Source organism: Naumovozyma castellii, chromosome 1 (assembly GCF_000237345.1).
Source record: "Naumovozyma castellii chromosome 1, complete genome".
Lineage (NCBI taxonomy): Eukaryota > Fungi > Ascomycota > Saccharomycetes > Saccharomycetales > Saccharomycetaceae > Naumovozyma > Naumovozyma castellii.
The window spans coordinates 2,062,668-2,077,276 of record NC_016491.1 but is presented as its reverse complement, the minus strand read 5'-3'; the positions used below and the strand labels follow the sequence as shown (position 1 = coordinate 2,077,276).

Genomic DNA, 14,609 nt, shown 5'->3' with positions numbered 1-14,609 from the left:
TGGTTTCCTTTCTTTGATAATCACAAGCAGTAATTACAATAAAGCCTTTATCCAATATTACCATATTGATGGCCCTTACCAGATTTGTTAGAAAAGTTGCAAGTGGACTACTACACAGCATCGTTAGGCAGAGATTCCAGCCTATTCTCAGTTTGCTCCCGCCTAGGAAGTGTTCACTTGCCCGAACAAGAGGAGAATAATGGAAGGGGAAACGGAACGGTTTCCGCCCAGAGAAACAAAAATTTCCGCGTAACTTCCAATCCAAAAGCTTTTGACATTAGACAAAAACAACAAATGTCTGGGTTTAACATGGTGTAAGAATGAAACAGTCACAAGTTTTTGTGTTTTACGTAACGTTACTCTAATTGAAAATAACGAACGGCATCGATATTTACTACATATTATTTTAACGTATTTTAACAGACAAAACGAAACCAATTAGGTTAACTTCTATTTATGGTTCATACACTATCATTAATTCTTCTTCTTGTTGGAAGTAGAGTTCTTTGGTAATTCCTTGACGAATGGTAAGAATTCAGGTTCACCAGGGATATATCTTCTAAGCACTTCTGGGACAACCAAACCATCTTCAGTTTGGTAATTTTCTAGGATACAACACAAAGCTCTTTCTGTGGCAGATAGAGTGGAGTTCAAACAGTGAACGTATTTCTTTTCTCTGTCACCCATCTTCTTGATACCACATCTAATTTCCAAGTTTCTTGATTGGTAATCGGTACAGTTAGAACATGAGACTAATTCTTTATATTCTTTTTGGTATGGGAACCAAGCTTCCAAATCGTACTTCTTGGCAGCAGCATTGTTTAATTCACCAGACACGATACCAACGACACGGTATGGAAGCTTCAAAGATTGATAGAACTCTTCAGAGTGATCAATCATCTTATCAAATTCTTCCCATGAATTTTCTGGTTCGGTCAAAACAAATTGTTCTATCTTTTCAAAAGCATGCACTCTGAAAATACCCCAAGCATCTTTACCGTGAGAACCAGCTTCTCTACGGAAACAAGAAGAATAACCAACATATCTAATTGGTAATTGTTCTTGTGGCTTTTCGAACCATTCTCCACTATGGTATGCAGAAATTGGTTGTTCTGAGGTAGCAATTAAATATTTTTCATCATCACCATCAATGACCTTGTATAATTCTTCATCAAATTGGGACAATTGGGCAGTCTTAGCCATAACTTCCTTGTTCATCATAACTGGAGCTTGTAATGGGATGTAACCCTTTTGGGCCAAGAAATTCAAACCGTAATTGATTAAAGCTTGGTTCAAGAAGACACCGTAGTTTCTTAGGAAGAAACCTCTGTGACCGGAGATCTTAACACCACGTTCTGGATCGTACCCATCCAATCTCAAAAGAATTTCATGATGAGATAATTTAGCTGGCTTACCAGTAACGGAAGCAACAGGTCCGACTTCTTCCAAGTCTTCTGGCTTCCAAGTACGGACCAATTCATTGTTGTCTTCATCGTTGGAAATAACAACAGAAGGGTGAACAATGTTACCAACTTGCATAATCTTTTCCTTCAAATCCTTATCATCTGCTTGTTCTTGTTCAGTCAATTTAGCCTTTTGAGCGGTAATTTCATCCTTCTCAGCTAATAATTCCTTTGGATCTTCCTTATTCTTGAATTTCAAACCAATATCCTTTTGTAGCTTGTTTAATTTCTTATTTAACTCATCTAGTTCGAATCTGGTCTTGACCCAGTCCTTGTAGTCAGCAATGATATCGTCAACAAGTTCAACGCTGGCATATCTGGCCTTTTGGGATTGTCTAATTAATTCTGGGTTACCACCCTTTTCTTCAATGAATTGGTTAATATCTAACATTTCGGCGCAATGATTAGTTAGAACGATTGATCTCGAATCCTACTATGTGTTCTCTTATTTCAACGTGTCAACTATCCTCAGGTTTTCAAATTTGGATATAGTCACTTCGAAGAATTCCTGAAAATTTTTCTTTCCGCCCAAATGTAAAGCAAAGGAGGCCGCCCCAAATTTTAGAGGCAAAACCAGCTTATTTTGGAACCCAAATGGCAAATAGGTTGTAGGTAGTGAGATCGCGCACACGTTCGAAACGTTGGGAACGCTTAATACTCTTTTAACTATTAGGATATACAGTCTTGTAGAGTAACAGGAATGATAACCACAACTGAAGTTAGTACAACTAATTAGTACCTTTAAAAATGGAAAGCAATGCAACCACCAATACAATTGGAAACTTGACTTTAATCGTCAGAGAAAAGAACATCTATCATACGATCGTGAAAGATAAGGAGTCCCAATATAGTTCAAGTTCAAATCCCGAGTGTGCTACAGATGTTACATTTCCAACCAATATTAAATATATATTCGAGGATGATGAGGAGCATGAAAAGGTAATAGGATTGGACACTACTAGTTTGGGCTCAAGTAAAGATACTATTGAAAACGTAATAGTTGTTCAACTTGACGAGAATGGAGCATTTGAGGACGTTGATTTGATCAGCGAAAATTATATCCTATTAGATGTGATAAAAAGTGAAGATACCGTGGATGAAAATAAAAATATTAGCAGGAATCATGATATCGAGCTCCAAGTACTGTCCAAATTCAGAGATTTGTCGCCAATTGCTAATGATCTACCCTTAGATGATATGATAAGTTTATATAGGATTCAGAATGAACAGATAGAAACAATTTGCAATTCTTTATAAATCTAAATGAATGACTATGAATCCAAGAATATATACGAATATTACAAACCTTCACTGGGCTTTTCTAGGTGAGCTCAGAGAGATTGGCTGGCATGGGCTTAATTTTGATACGGTAGAATTTTTGAATGTCTCTAAAAGTGCTACCATCACTACTTGTTAAAAAGTTAATGGCAATCCCTTTTCTACCAAATCTACCACTTCTCCCAATTCTATGAATATAATTCTCCATATTTTCTGGCAAATCATAATTAATAACTAATGATACTTGTTGGACATCAATACCACGGGCCCAAACATCTGTGGAAATTAATACACGCGAATGACCCGTTCTGAAATCATTCATAACCTTATCTCTTTCCTCTTGCTTCATATCACCATGCATCGACACTACAGCAAAATTGGATTGTGTTAATTTAGCTGACAACCAATCCACTTTTTTCTTTGTATTACAAAAGATAACACATTGTGTAATTGTTAATGAATCATATATATCACACAAAGTATCAAATTTCCATTCTTCTTTACCCACATCAACATAATACTGTTTAATACCTTCCAAAGAAATTTCATCTTGCTTCACGAGAATCTTGACTGGGTCGCTCATAAATTTCTTAGTGACTTCAATAATGTCTTTACTCATAGTAGCACTTACAACTACCACTTGACAACTCTTGGGTAGTTTTGCAAATATATCATAGATTTGTTGTTTAAAACCAAGAGACTCTCCTAACAGTTCATCAGCTTCATCCAACACTAACATTTGGATGTTCCTTATCGCCAGTAATTGCCTCTTTATCATATCCAACACTCTTCCAGGTGTCCCACTAACGACTTGACACCCACTTTTAGAAACCTTTTTCAAATCATCTTTCATCATTTTCCCACCTGTCATCGCTAGTGACTTTACATTCATATAGTCTCCCAAATTGGAAACAACTTGATTAATTTGCACAGCTAGCTCTCTTGTGGGAGATAAAATCAAAGCTTGCAAATCTTTCTTCTTCAAGTCAATTATTTGAAGCATCCCAATGGCGAATGTGGCAGTCTTACCTGTACCAGATTGCGCCTGAGCAATTATGTCACTCCCTGAGATAATTCTTGTTATGGCTCTAGACTGAATTGATGACGGTGTTTCAAATCCGTATGAGTAGATTCCTCGAAGCAAATCAGGCTTTAATGACATGGATTCAAAAGTTGGTGAGACTTTCAATTTCTTGGATGTTTTAAACTTCAGCTTCTGATCAGTTTCTCTATTAAATGACATTTCGAGAGCCTTGTGTATATTATATGCACTTTAGTGAAGATTTCAATTGCTACTTATAATGTTGCCTTTCTGTCTCTGTTTGTAATGTTAAGTAACCTACTGATTCAAATTTTTCATTTTTCGATGAGCATCGCAAGGTAAGAAAACGATGAAAAAAAACCTGTCAAGAGATTTACGATAAAGGAAAGATGAAGCACCTCCCAACACAATTCTAAGACCTATAAAGCTGTTTTAAGAATGCCACTAAATAATAGGATTGTAGTTTCGATTGGGGGTGGACATGGGGCTGGTGTTACCAATGTTTCTTCTCTATTGAAACAGTCCTTAATCAAACTTTTCCCCTCCCTCATCAAGATAAAAATTGTTAATATGGATGAGTTAGTTATCGACACTACTTGTAGAAAATATAGCGAACAGGATTATAATTTTGCTGAGATATATGAAAAGTTGGTAGAACCAATTTCGCTGGAGGATAATTCTAATACAATTGAAATTGTTATTCTCTGTGGTAGTTATGCCCTTTTTAATGATAAGATCAACGAAATCTCCAAATTAAAAATATTCTTAGATACTGATGGCGATGACAGATTAATAAACTTGATTCATCTTAAGAATGCCGCTGACGATAAAGAGAGCTTGGCATTATTATTGCAAGAATATCTTGAAAACATGAGACCAGAGATGGAAAAGAATATTAGTCCAACGAAAAAGTTAGCAGATTTGATAATACCGCATATGAAAGGAAGTAATGCGAATACTGATAATGATAATATTGGGTTAGAAATTATAGTTGATGGAGTAGTCAAGATTATCGAGCATATAAACGATAAGAATGGTAATTCTTCAATGAAAAGAATATCATCATCTCCATTATGGGATTTCCAAACAGAATTACTGAATGTTGAGAAGGATAGATATTATGATTTAAGTTGATTTTGATCTGAAAGGGTAGTTAATAACTTGGATAGGACTCGAGCTGAAGTTTCACACCCTGCATACTTTAAATTATTCCCTCTTTGATTGCATGTCCTGATAGTTATGTATCTGATATATACTTCGCCTTCATTGATGCCTATTAAATAATGAAAGACTCTCTTATCTGTTTTCTTTCCCTTTGTCTATAGAAGAAGTCAATTGCAGAATCCGCAAGTCCGCACTTCATTTGACTTCTTTTCTTTGCTCAGATAAGGAAATGGTAAAATGTATAACAAAAGGAACCTATCCAAACATTGTATTTATAAAGAAGTGAATATTTATTCTTAGATATCCCCGATTAAAAACTATCGAGAGCCAGAGGGGTAATGCTAAGAACAATCTCACGTCAACAGTCACGTCTTTTAACGAGGTCGGCATCCTCCTCCGCCTCGAGTTCACCTTTAAAGAAAACACCTTTATATGACCTTCATGTTCAACTTGGAGCTACCATGGTTCCCTTTGCTGGTTATTCAATGCCTTTGATATATAAGGATCAAACGCATATCGAGTCTCATAATTGGACGAGAAACAATGCGGGGTTATTCGATGTGTCTCATATGTTGCAGAGTAAATTGGTTGGTCCTGGTTCAGTATCATTTTTAAATAGGATTACTCCTACTGATTTTGGGGCATTGCCTAGAGGATATTCTCACTTGTCAGTCTTCTTGAATCATGAAGGTGGGATTATAGATGATACAATCATAAGTAAGAACTGTAATGATGATGATTTTACTATGGTAACTAATGCAGGCAGAGTGAAGGAAGATTCTACCTTCTTGAAAAGTGAGCTAAAACTTTGCCACTTTGATTGTAATTGGGAAAGTGTTAACGATAGAGCACTGCTGGCATTACAAGGTCCTAAGTCTAAAGATATCTTGGAACCATTGTTAATGGAGGGTCAAACATTGACCAATTTTTTCTTTGGAGAAAGAAAGCTATTTCAATTATATAATGGAGTTACAATTGACATCAGCAGAAGTGGATATACAGGAGAAGATGGGTTTGAAATGAGTGTTCCAGAGAAAAATGCTTCTGAATTTGCATCTCTCTTATTAGATAACTCAACAGTGAAACCGATCGGATTGGCAGCAAGAGATAGTCTTAGGTTAGAAGCTGGAATGTGTTTGTATGGGAATGAATTAAATGAAGAGATCACACCAGTGGAGGCAAGATTGAATTGGATTATTTCCAAAACAAGAAGAAATCTTCCTCAAGAGAATGAAAGATTCAATGGATATGAAAAGATCATGACCCAATTGAACGAGAAGAAGTATGAAAAATTGCGCGTTGGGTTTAAATACACAAAGAAAGGCCCAGCAGCCAGAACAGGAAGTCTAATTTTCTCCTCCGACGGTATCACCCAAGTGGGAATAGTTACATCTGGGAGTGCGTCGCCAAGTTTGAATAATATCAATATAGGTCAAGGATATGTTGATACCGGGATGCATAAGAATGGCAGTGAATTGTTCGTTCAAGTGCGTAACAAATTGTTCCCAATTGAAATTGTGAAAATGCCCATTGTGCCAACTAACTACTACAAGAAATAGAATACTTATTTAGTGACCGACAATATAGATGACTACGTAATTTAGCTATTATTCTCCGCAAAATTTCGGAAATGAGAGCGCCGCTGTAACTTTAATTGAAAGCGGAGTTATGTGGCGTCAATAAAGCCATTCTTTATATAGTCTACATTTGTGTGTTTAACAGAAGATGTATCTTGAGGGGGATCAATTCTTCTAACTTTCTGTTTAAGAGATCAAAAGGGCTACAACCTTAAAGGTACACCACCATGTCTCTGTCAGATGTCCTCTCCACATCTTACTCTAAATTTAAACATTTAACTACCACATCACTCTCGATAATCGTCTTTATCCAGGGATGCATTTCCATCCTCATTACTCAATTCTTCATCAAACTATTCTACTATAAAAACAGTGAGAAATTACAACGTGGTTTGAACCAAACCAAGAGATCTTTCATTATCCTCTTATTATCTATATTTTCCAATGTTTCTCCCACATCAATAAGAATAACTACAGATGACGCCACCATGAGAAGAGATTCTTTTCAAATTAACCGTATTGGTGATATTATTGCCCAATTAGATACTAACTCCATTATTTTTAGCAATCATCAACTTTACATTGATTGGGTAATTATTTGGTGGTTAGCTCATCTGGCTAATCTTTCTGGAAACTTTTTTATTTTATTGAAGAAGTCCTTAGAGAAGATCCCATTATTAGGCTACGGAATGAAAAATTATAAGTTTATCTTTATGAATAGAAAATGGGCCCAAGATAAATCGTTATTGGAACAAAGTTTGGGAGCCATCAACACTAATGCCATTGAAAACGGCAAAAATAAGGATTTAACTAATGCCTGGGGGTACAATATATTATTATTTCCAGAAGGAACCAATTTATGTACTAATGGAATAAGAAAGAATAATGCATACTGTAAAAAAATGGGATTGAAACCCATGAAGAACGTACTAATGCCCCATACTACAGGGTTAAGGTTTATGATTCAAAATTTACAACCTAGCTTAACTAAAATTTATGATGTGACCATTGGATATTCTGGTGTTAAGGGTGAACACGAGTTTGCAGAAATCAAGTATTCCCTGAAAAATATTTTCTTGAAGGGCTTGGGTCCTTCCATGATTGATATTCATATTAGATCGTTTAACTTATATGAGATCCCTTATCAAGATGAGGAAGCATTCTCCAAGTGGCTATTTACAGTTTGGGAGGATAAGAATAGGTTATTAGATCAGTACTACATTAATGACACGTTTCAAGGGATGGATGGGAAAACTACGCTATTCTGTCCTGCCATGGATGTTAATCCATATGATTTTGTCACCGTTGTATTCTTACCTGTCGCATTTGGCATGGTTTTGACAGCATCTCTCTGGGCTTACTTCAACAAGAAACTTGCATAGTAATAACTAAACTAAAACAAAGAACTGCTAGCATCCATAAAAGTATAGTTATATTCTCTACATATTCGTAATTCGCATTTAATAGCATATCGCAGTGTATTTATTAATCTGTATTTATTGTCGTTCACCATCGCGGTGCTCACCCGCAAAACAAGGAAAACTTTTTCCCACAAATGCTACTTGTCGATCTGTTAACACCATTGGAGAACGTGCTCTTAACAATCAAACAAACAAAAAGGTACCGCTTTGAGAAACAGAAAAGCAAGGAAGGAGCCAGTGTTGTCGATATATACATCAATCAATATACTAGATCAATCGATCAGACAGCCCCCTTCTTCTTTTTAGCTCTTTTTATTTACCGCTAATCTATACTATCAATAAAAGTTAAAGCGATCAAGTACCTATATATATTCCATCGTTGCACAGGATAGACAGAGGAAACCAATAAATCTTTTGAGTCTCCTCAATTTGCATCATTTTTTTTATCCACATTCATTCAATTATCATTGCCATCCCACCCGATCCACCAAAAGCTCTTACCTAACTTAGATTTAATTACTTATCTAACATTCCATAGAAAGGATAAGCTCAATGTGTTCCAAGAATAATAGTAATAGTAATAGAGCAGAACCACTGCCATCAATGGATGCTGGAGATTCACATATACACAAGCATGGACATCCACATCATAAACATAATCATACGGACAATGATGATGAGGATACTATAATGTCGTTAAAGGATTTAAACATTTCTGATAAGAAGAAATTATCCACCGTCCTTCATGGTAGAAAGGCAAGTACATATTTGAGAATCTTTAGAGACGATGAAAGTTTAACAGAAACAAATGACTCTACAAGACAAAGAACCACCTCCAAGGGAAAGGATAGAGATGCTGAACTCATACCTCCTCATGAAATAGACAGTAATAATCAGCGGCATGATTTATATCGCAGGAGATCTATATCAATTGCTACTCACCCCAGATATAGAGAACAAAAATTACCAATAATGCAAAGATATAACGCCTCGGTTTTCCCATCTTCCACTCCAACTTCACAAATAAACATGGAGAGAAATGGTCAAAATCATCAACAAGCTTACAATACTGGAAGAGAAGCGCACGTACCTTCTGAACCTCAACATCCTCACTCTGTCGATAATAACAATAACAATGATTCATCCGATAAGCATTTGGATTTAGAACATGAACCTTTGAGTTTAAAACCAATATCATCAGCAACTTATTATCCCCATAAATCAAAATCGACATCAAACTCAAAAATAAATTTAGACGATGATGATAGTAACCTTATTGTCAATGATATTGATCAAAGTGATCTAACCATTGGTGTTGAGCCTCTCGAGAAAATATCTTCCAATGCGTCATCAACATTATCATCCTTATTTCAATCTAACAATTCGTCTACTGCAGGGAGTGTGATGAATGGTTCATCCCTCAGTATAACTGATCAGTATGCGTCATCTAGCAAAATATCAATATCAAAGTCACCCATGAATGGCTCTAATGAAACCATATCTAAACAACCGATAGCCAATGAAGAAACTCAAATATCAATGGAAAGTGATGTTGAGAAACAAGATATGACCCCCGTCGCCCCAATAGAGGAAGAAGAGGAGGAAGAGGAAGAAGAAGAGGATCAAGATAAAGAATATCCATTAGCAGTTGAATTGAAACCGTTTACCAATAAAGTAGGCGGCCATACTGCAATCTTTAGATTTTCTAAAAGAGCTGTTTGTAAAACGTTAGTCAATCGAGAAAATCGATGGTATGAAAACATTGAATTGAATCATAAGGAACTGTTACAATTTATGCCGCGCTATATTGGTGTGCTGAATGTAAGACAACATTTCTATTCAAACGGCTCCAATAATGATGATACTGATGCCGAATTAATGAACCATGTCACCAAGGATGAAGCTTGTGCTGTGATAACTAGCGATGGCAAGAAAGATCGAAAGAATTTCTCTATCGAAAATGAATTAGTCGGTGCTCCACTACAGCATATTCATTCTTTCCCTACAGACTCCTCTCCCATTTTGTTTAATCATAAGAGAAAGTCTGAAACGCTGGATTCTGCCATTATGCTACCTGAAGTTGTAATTAATGATAATAAACACATAATTCCAGATTCCTTATGGGGGAAATATTGGCATTCTCCAAGTTCCATACCAAGTGATTCGATGGTGTCTTCTCATTCTTTAGATGATCTGGATGTGAATATAAATGATAATTCTCATTTTCAAAGACGTGATTCCGGTTCGACAATGATTAACACTGAATTGAAAGACTTAATCCTAAGAGAAGTATTTGCACCAATTTGTCCGAAGAAGAATAGGAAGAGTATCGTCAATTCAAGCACGAATGCAAATACTACAAGGAAAAGTTCCACCTCACAACTCAAATCAAGATCCTCCTCCCAAGATTATAGATGTGATTCGAATCCATCCCTCAGAGCAATTGCAACACCAACTTCTCCGCTATTGAAGAAAACACTACAAGAATCTATATCAAATGCTATTGATTCATCTAATTCCGTCATGGATTTGAAACAATTTCACAAGAAAGAAATCGCCAGAGAAAATTATATTAATGAAATACCTACCCATTCAAAGAAAAAGGTTAGAAATGATTATGATGACCTATCTCCAAACACATCTCCTCGAATGACCCAACAGGAATTCCCTCAAGATATCCCTGAGAATGGTGTGTTTGAGATGGAACAAGATTCTTCGAGTTCAACTCCACAGCAACATACACCTGACTCCAATGAAGTTACAAATTATAACCCTGATGATGAAAACGCACAGGAGGAACCTGATACCATTGTTTCAAAATTTATATTGTTAGAGGATTTAACAAGATCCATGAATAAACCATGTGCTCTTGATTTGAAAATGGGGACGAGACAATATGGAGTCGATGCAAGACGTTCAAAGCAAATATCACAAAGGACCAAATGTTTAAAGACCACATCTAGAAAATTAGGTGTTCGAATCTGTGGGTTAAAGGTTTGGAATCAAGATTACTATATTACAAGAGACAAATACTTTGGTAGACGAGTGAGAATTGGATGGCAATTTTGTCGTACTTTATCAAGATTTATCTATGATGGTGTCTCTATTAGGAGTATAATTAAACAAATCCCAAGGTTAATTAAACAATTAGATACACTAAGTAATGAAATTGTTAAGTTGAAAGGGTATAGATTGTATGGTTCCTCATTGTTGTTAATGTATGATGGTGATAGTACTTCAAAGAGATCACGTATCAAGGTCAACTTAATCGATTTTGCAAAATGTGTTACAAGGGATGATTTAGAGGATGGATTGGAATCGGTAAAAATTCCACCTAAGAATCCTGACAGTGAAGACAGGGGATTCCTAAGAGGCATCAAAAGTTTGAAATTCTATCTCATGTTAATTTGGAACTATCTAACCTCTGACCAACCACTTCTAATGAACGAAGATGAATTATCCAACTATTTAAATGAAAATGAAGAAAAATTTAGCAAGAGCTGGGATTGGTTAGATGACTTTGATAAAGAGGATGAAACAGAATTTAATGATTCAGAGAGTGATCTACGTAAGAAATGGAGAAAATATGAGTTGATTTTTGATGCAGAGCCCAGATACGGGAATAATGACGGTGAAGTCAGTGATTAATATTCGCATAATACTATGTAACATTATAATCGTTTGCATATAGTATATATATAAATAATTTAATTTAATTCGATAATAAGCGAAAACAGAAACTCTTATTGATCTTCAAATCTAAGATTATGTAAGCGACGCGAATTTTATTTCTCTATTGAGTCTTAAATTGTTATTATGTTATGATAACTGAGATACATGAAAGTCTCATAAGGCGACAGGTCAATACTGTGTCCAGTACATCAATTTACGAATATCCAATGTCCATTACCAGAGAGAGTGGGGAAATAAGAGACGAATCAGTCACAATTAGTGAAGGTGATAAGAAGTTCATCGCGCAACGAGATTTGATACTACAAGAAATCACTGTGACAATGGATTCCATATTGAATGGATTAAACGAATTGAATATATCCCTTGAAAGCTCAATAGCAGTTGGTAAGGAATTTGAATCTGTTGCAGATCTTTGGAAGACTTTCTATGATGGGCTAGAAAGTGTTACTGAGCGAGAGGAGAATGAGCTTGATGATGAGGTAAAAGAGAAGTAATTCCGATGAATACAGAATAGAACTAATATTCAAACACACTGTTTAGTATCGAAACAACTTAAAGAACGGAGGTTCTGTCTCTAGCTTTCATTGACTGTGTGATGAACTGAATACATGGCCTCCACTATTCAGACAGATACTATAATTATATGTAAATATTATTTAAGCAAATATATTTTTAGTTGGTTTCATTCTCAGCAATGCATTTCTTTGAGTGTAAACTGGGTAGTCTCATACATTGGTTTCTCGATAGCCCGACTCTAAACTTCACCGTATCAACATCCACGTTATACATTGTCTTATTTGTGTGATTAATCAAATCACGGAGAGGTTTATGAACTTTTCGAGTTAACTGGTCTATTTCAATTGAATTTGCAACCTTCCTTTTATCTGGTGTTAGGCTCGTATTACCTGAAGCTGATTCAGTTTTGAATTTTCTTTGGGTTTCATGCTCGAGCTGTACATCTTCTTTTGAGGAGAAGCTTGCACAGTTTTCAATATGGTTATTTATCTTATTTTGTTCCTTAGTTGCTTTTTCCATAAAATTTATTTCTTTGAGGATAACTGGTAGGATAAGTTCTTTCTCCTCTTCCTCCTCCTCTTCTTCTTCTTCTTCTTCTTCGTTGCTCCTGGATTCTTGATTACAAGGAACAGCTTCATCAGATTGAGGACAATATACTTCCGGAGTACTTTCCTTAATACCTGATAATTCTAATTCTTTAATCTTTTCTTGTAATGAATAGACGGCATATGAAGGTTTTGACGAAGCTGATCTTCTTCTAGTTACTCTCAGAACTGCGTTCGAGTGGCTATCCTCATTCTCTGCCTCCCCTCCTTTAACAACTATCAGTGTTTGACTTCTTTTCATTATAACTTTTAACCTACTATATTTTTCCTAAGGGAAAATAAAACTAGTCTCACTGTAATATTATTATGGACTAACTAACAACCTAGTGTTATATATGAAGAAAGGTGGGCGGCTAACTTAGTAGGAATAGGGCTAAATTTCAGGAAATTAGGGTTTATTTATTTCTTAAGTGTTACCCTCCAAAAATATAATTTTGATAGACTGGGTAACATAATTGATTACGTTATACATCATATGATGTGATTACTCCCGAAATTCGTAGATCTTGGCATATCATTTGAATGAAAAGTAGCATCTGACAGAAAAATATACAACTGGTTTGCCCCTAACCGTGTGCATTTACATATTTTTCCATTGTCAATAACGTTTGGACAAATTAATCAAAGTAACTTCCTCACTGATTTGAGTGAATGCATACTATTGAAAGCGATTCAAGAATATAGAATAAAACATCATGTTAAATCTGCCGACATTCTTTATAGAACTATTCGAATCCAATCTTCATTTAATTCTGACGTTTACTACTTTTTCAATATTAGGAAACTATGCTAGGGAAGGTTTAGCAGGACTATCTAACTATAAACCATCATATGTTGCCTCAGGATCTGTCCTTTGGAGCAATCTAACCGCATCACTAATCATGGGTATAATGCAAGAGCTACATGCAGAGCCAGGTTGGTTTCCCCCTGAATTGACACCTTTGTTTGTTGGTGTGACTACCGGATTTTGTGGGTGTTTATCATCCTTTTCAAGTATGATGCTTGAAATATTTAATCATTCTACCAATTTTGCATCAAATCCAAATCATTATAAATGGCCTAATAATGGGTATGGGATTATGGAATTTTTATCAGTGCTGTTTGTACATTTATTAGTTTCTATGGGAGCTTTAATCTTCGGGAGACAAATGGGTTCTGAAATAATTGTTAGATACTGCTCTGTTATTATGGTCGATGATAATTCAACTAATGATTCAAGTACTAATTCACAAATGGCACCATTTGCAGGTTGCGGTGAAGATAAAGATCAGCTACCTGCCGAGGAACAATTGGAACCACCAAAGAGATATCCAAAACCCTGGATTCAGAAAACTATACATTATGTCGATGTCCTGTCATATTTGCTAGCCATTCCACTTATTATTTTAATTATTGTGTTAGCTGCATATTATAATAACCATTCTCGTGCTGATTGGACATTACCACCATTATTTGGTATTATTGGTGGATTTACAAGATTCTATGTGTCAAATGCATTAAATGCCAAAAATAAACATTTCCCAATCGGTACTTTTGTCTGTAACATAGTCGCGACACTCATATTAGCCATTTTAACTATGGTTCAACGTGGAGTTAGACCTGGGTTTCTTTCACCTGTGGTTCATTCTTCTGTTGCTTGTCTAGTCACAAGTGGCTTAATGAATGGGTTTTGTGGTAGTTTAAGTACTATCAGTACTTTCATTAATGAAGGTTATAAATTACCATTCCTCGATACATTATCTTACTACTTCAGTACTGTTTTTGTTTCTTATTGTCTGGTGGTTATTACATTGGGTGCATACGGTTGGTCGAGAGGACTAATGGAGCCGGTTTGCTGACATACATCCATT

The 14,609-nt window shown here is 35.7% G+C and overlaps 10 protein-coding genes across 10 annotated transcripts; 7 read left to right on the top strand and 3 right to left on the bottom strand.

Annotated features, from left to right (window-relative positions):
- Positions 1-474: 474 nt before the first annotated feature.
- SES1 (serine--tRNA ligase SES1) lies at positions 475-1,854 on the bottom strand (the record flags this gene model as incomplete). The annotated part of the gene is made up of 1 exon (XM_003673936.1): positions 475-1,854. One exon carries the CDS (start codon positions 1,852-1,854, stop codon positions 475-477), a length of 1,380 nt encoding a protein of 459 aa, XP_003673984.1.
- A 356-nt stretch (positions 1,855-2,210) lies between these two features.
- On the top strand, positions 2,211-2,720 carry ATG31 (Atg31p; the record flags this gene model as incomplete). The annotated part of the gene is made up of 1 exon (XM_003673935.1): positions 2,211-2,720. One exon carries the CDS (start codon positions 2,211-2,213, stop codon positions 2,718-2,720), a length of 510 nt encoding a protein of 169 aa, XP_003673983.1.
- Positions 2,721-2,784: 64 nt separating this feature from the next.
- On the bottom strand, positions 2,785-3,984 carry FAL1 (ATP-dependent RNA helicase FAL1; the record flags this gene model as incomplete). The annotated part of the gene is made up of 1 exon (XM_003673934.1): positions 2,785-3,984. The coding sequence occupies one exon, from the start codon at positions 3,982-3,984 to the stop codon at positions 2,785-2,787; it is 1,200 nt and encodes a 399-aa protein (XP_003673982.1).
- A 237-nt stretch (positions 3,985-4,221) lies between these two features.
- DAS2 (putative uridine kinase DAS2) lies at positions 4,222-4,917 on the top strand (the record flags this gene model as incomplete). Its single annotated transcript, XM_003673933.1, has 1 exon — positions 4,222-4,917. One exon carries the CDS (start codon positions 4,222-4,224, stop codon positions 4,915-4,917), a length of 696 nt encoding a protein of 231 aa, XP_003673981.1.
- Positions 4,918-5,285: 368 nt separating this feature from the next.
- GCV1 (glycine decarboxylase subunit T) lies at positions 5,286-6,506 on the top strand (the record flags this gene model as incomplete). The annotated part of the gene is made up of 1 exon (XM_003673932.1): positions 5,286-6,506. The coding sequence occupies one exon, from the start codon at positions 5,286-5,288 to the stop codon at positions 6,504-6,506; it is 1,221 nt and encodes a 406-aa protein (XP_003673980.1).
- A 245-nt stretch (positions 6,507-6,751) lies between these two features.
- MLG1 (putative acyltransferase) lies at positions 6,752-7,906 on the top strand (the record flags this gene model as incomplete). The annotated part of the gene is made up of 1 exon (XM_003673931.1): positions 6,752-7,906. The coding sequence occupies one exon, from the start codon at positions 6,752-6,754 to the stop codon at positions 7,904-7,906; it is 1,155 nt and encodes a 384-aa protein (XP_003673979.1).
- A 591-nt stretch (positions 7,907-8,497) lies between these two features.
- Positions 8,498-11,593, top strand: KCS1 (inositol polyphosphate kinase KCS1; the record flags this gene model as incomplete). Its single annotated transcript, XM_003673930.1, has 1 exon — positions 8,498-11,593. The coding sequence occupies one exon, from the start codon at positions 8,498-8,500 to the stop codon at positions 11,591-11,593; it is 3,096 nt and encodes a 1,031-aa protein (XP_003673978.1).
- Positions 11,594-11,766: 173 nt separating this feature from the next.
- Positions 11,767-12,132, top strand: DAD1 (Dad1p; the record flags this gene model as incomplete). Its single annotated transcript, XM_003673929.1, has 1 exon — positions 11,767-12,132. One exon carries the CDS (start codon positions 11,767-11,769, stop codon positions 12,130-12,132), a length of 366 nt encoding a protein of 121 aa, XP_003673977.1.
- Positions 12,133-12,310: 178 nt separating this feature from the next.
- Positions 12,311-13,000, bottom strand: HED1 (Hed1p; the record flags this gene model as incomplete). Its single annotated transcript, XM_003673928.1, has 1 exon — positions 12,311-13,000. One exon carries the CDS (start codon positions 12,998-13,000, stop codon positions 12,311-12,313), a length of 690 nt encoding a protein of 229 aa, XP_003673976.1.
- A 454-nt stretch (positions 13,001-13,454) lies between these two features.
- Positions 13,455-14,597, top strand: NCAS0A10360 (FluC/FEX family fluoride channel; the record flags this gene model as incomplete). Its single annotated transcript, XM_003673927.1, has 1 exon — positions 13,455-14,597. The coding sequence occupies one exon, from the start codon at positions 13,455-13,457 to the stop codon at positions 14,595-14,597; it is 1,143 nt and encodes a 380-aa protein (XP_003673975.1).
- Positions 14,598-14,609: the final 12 nt, after the last annotated feature.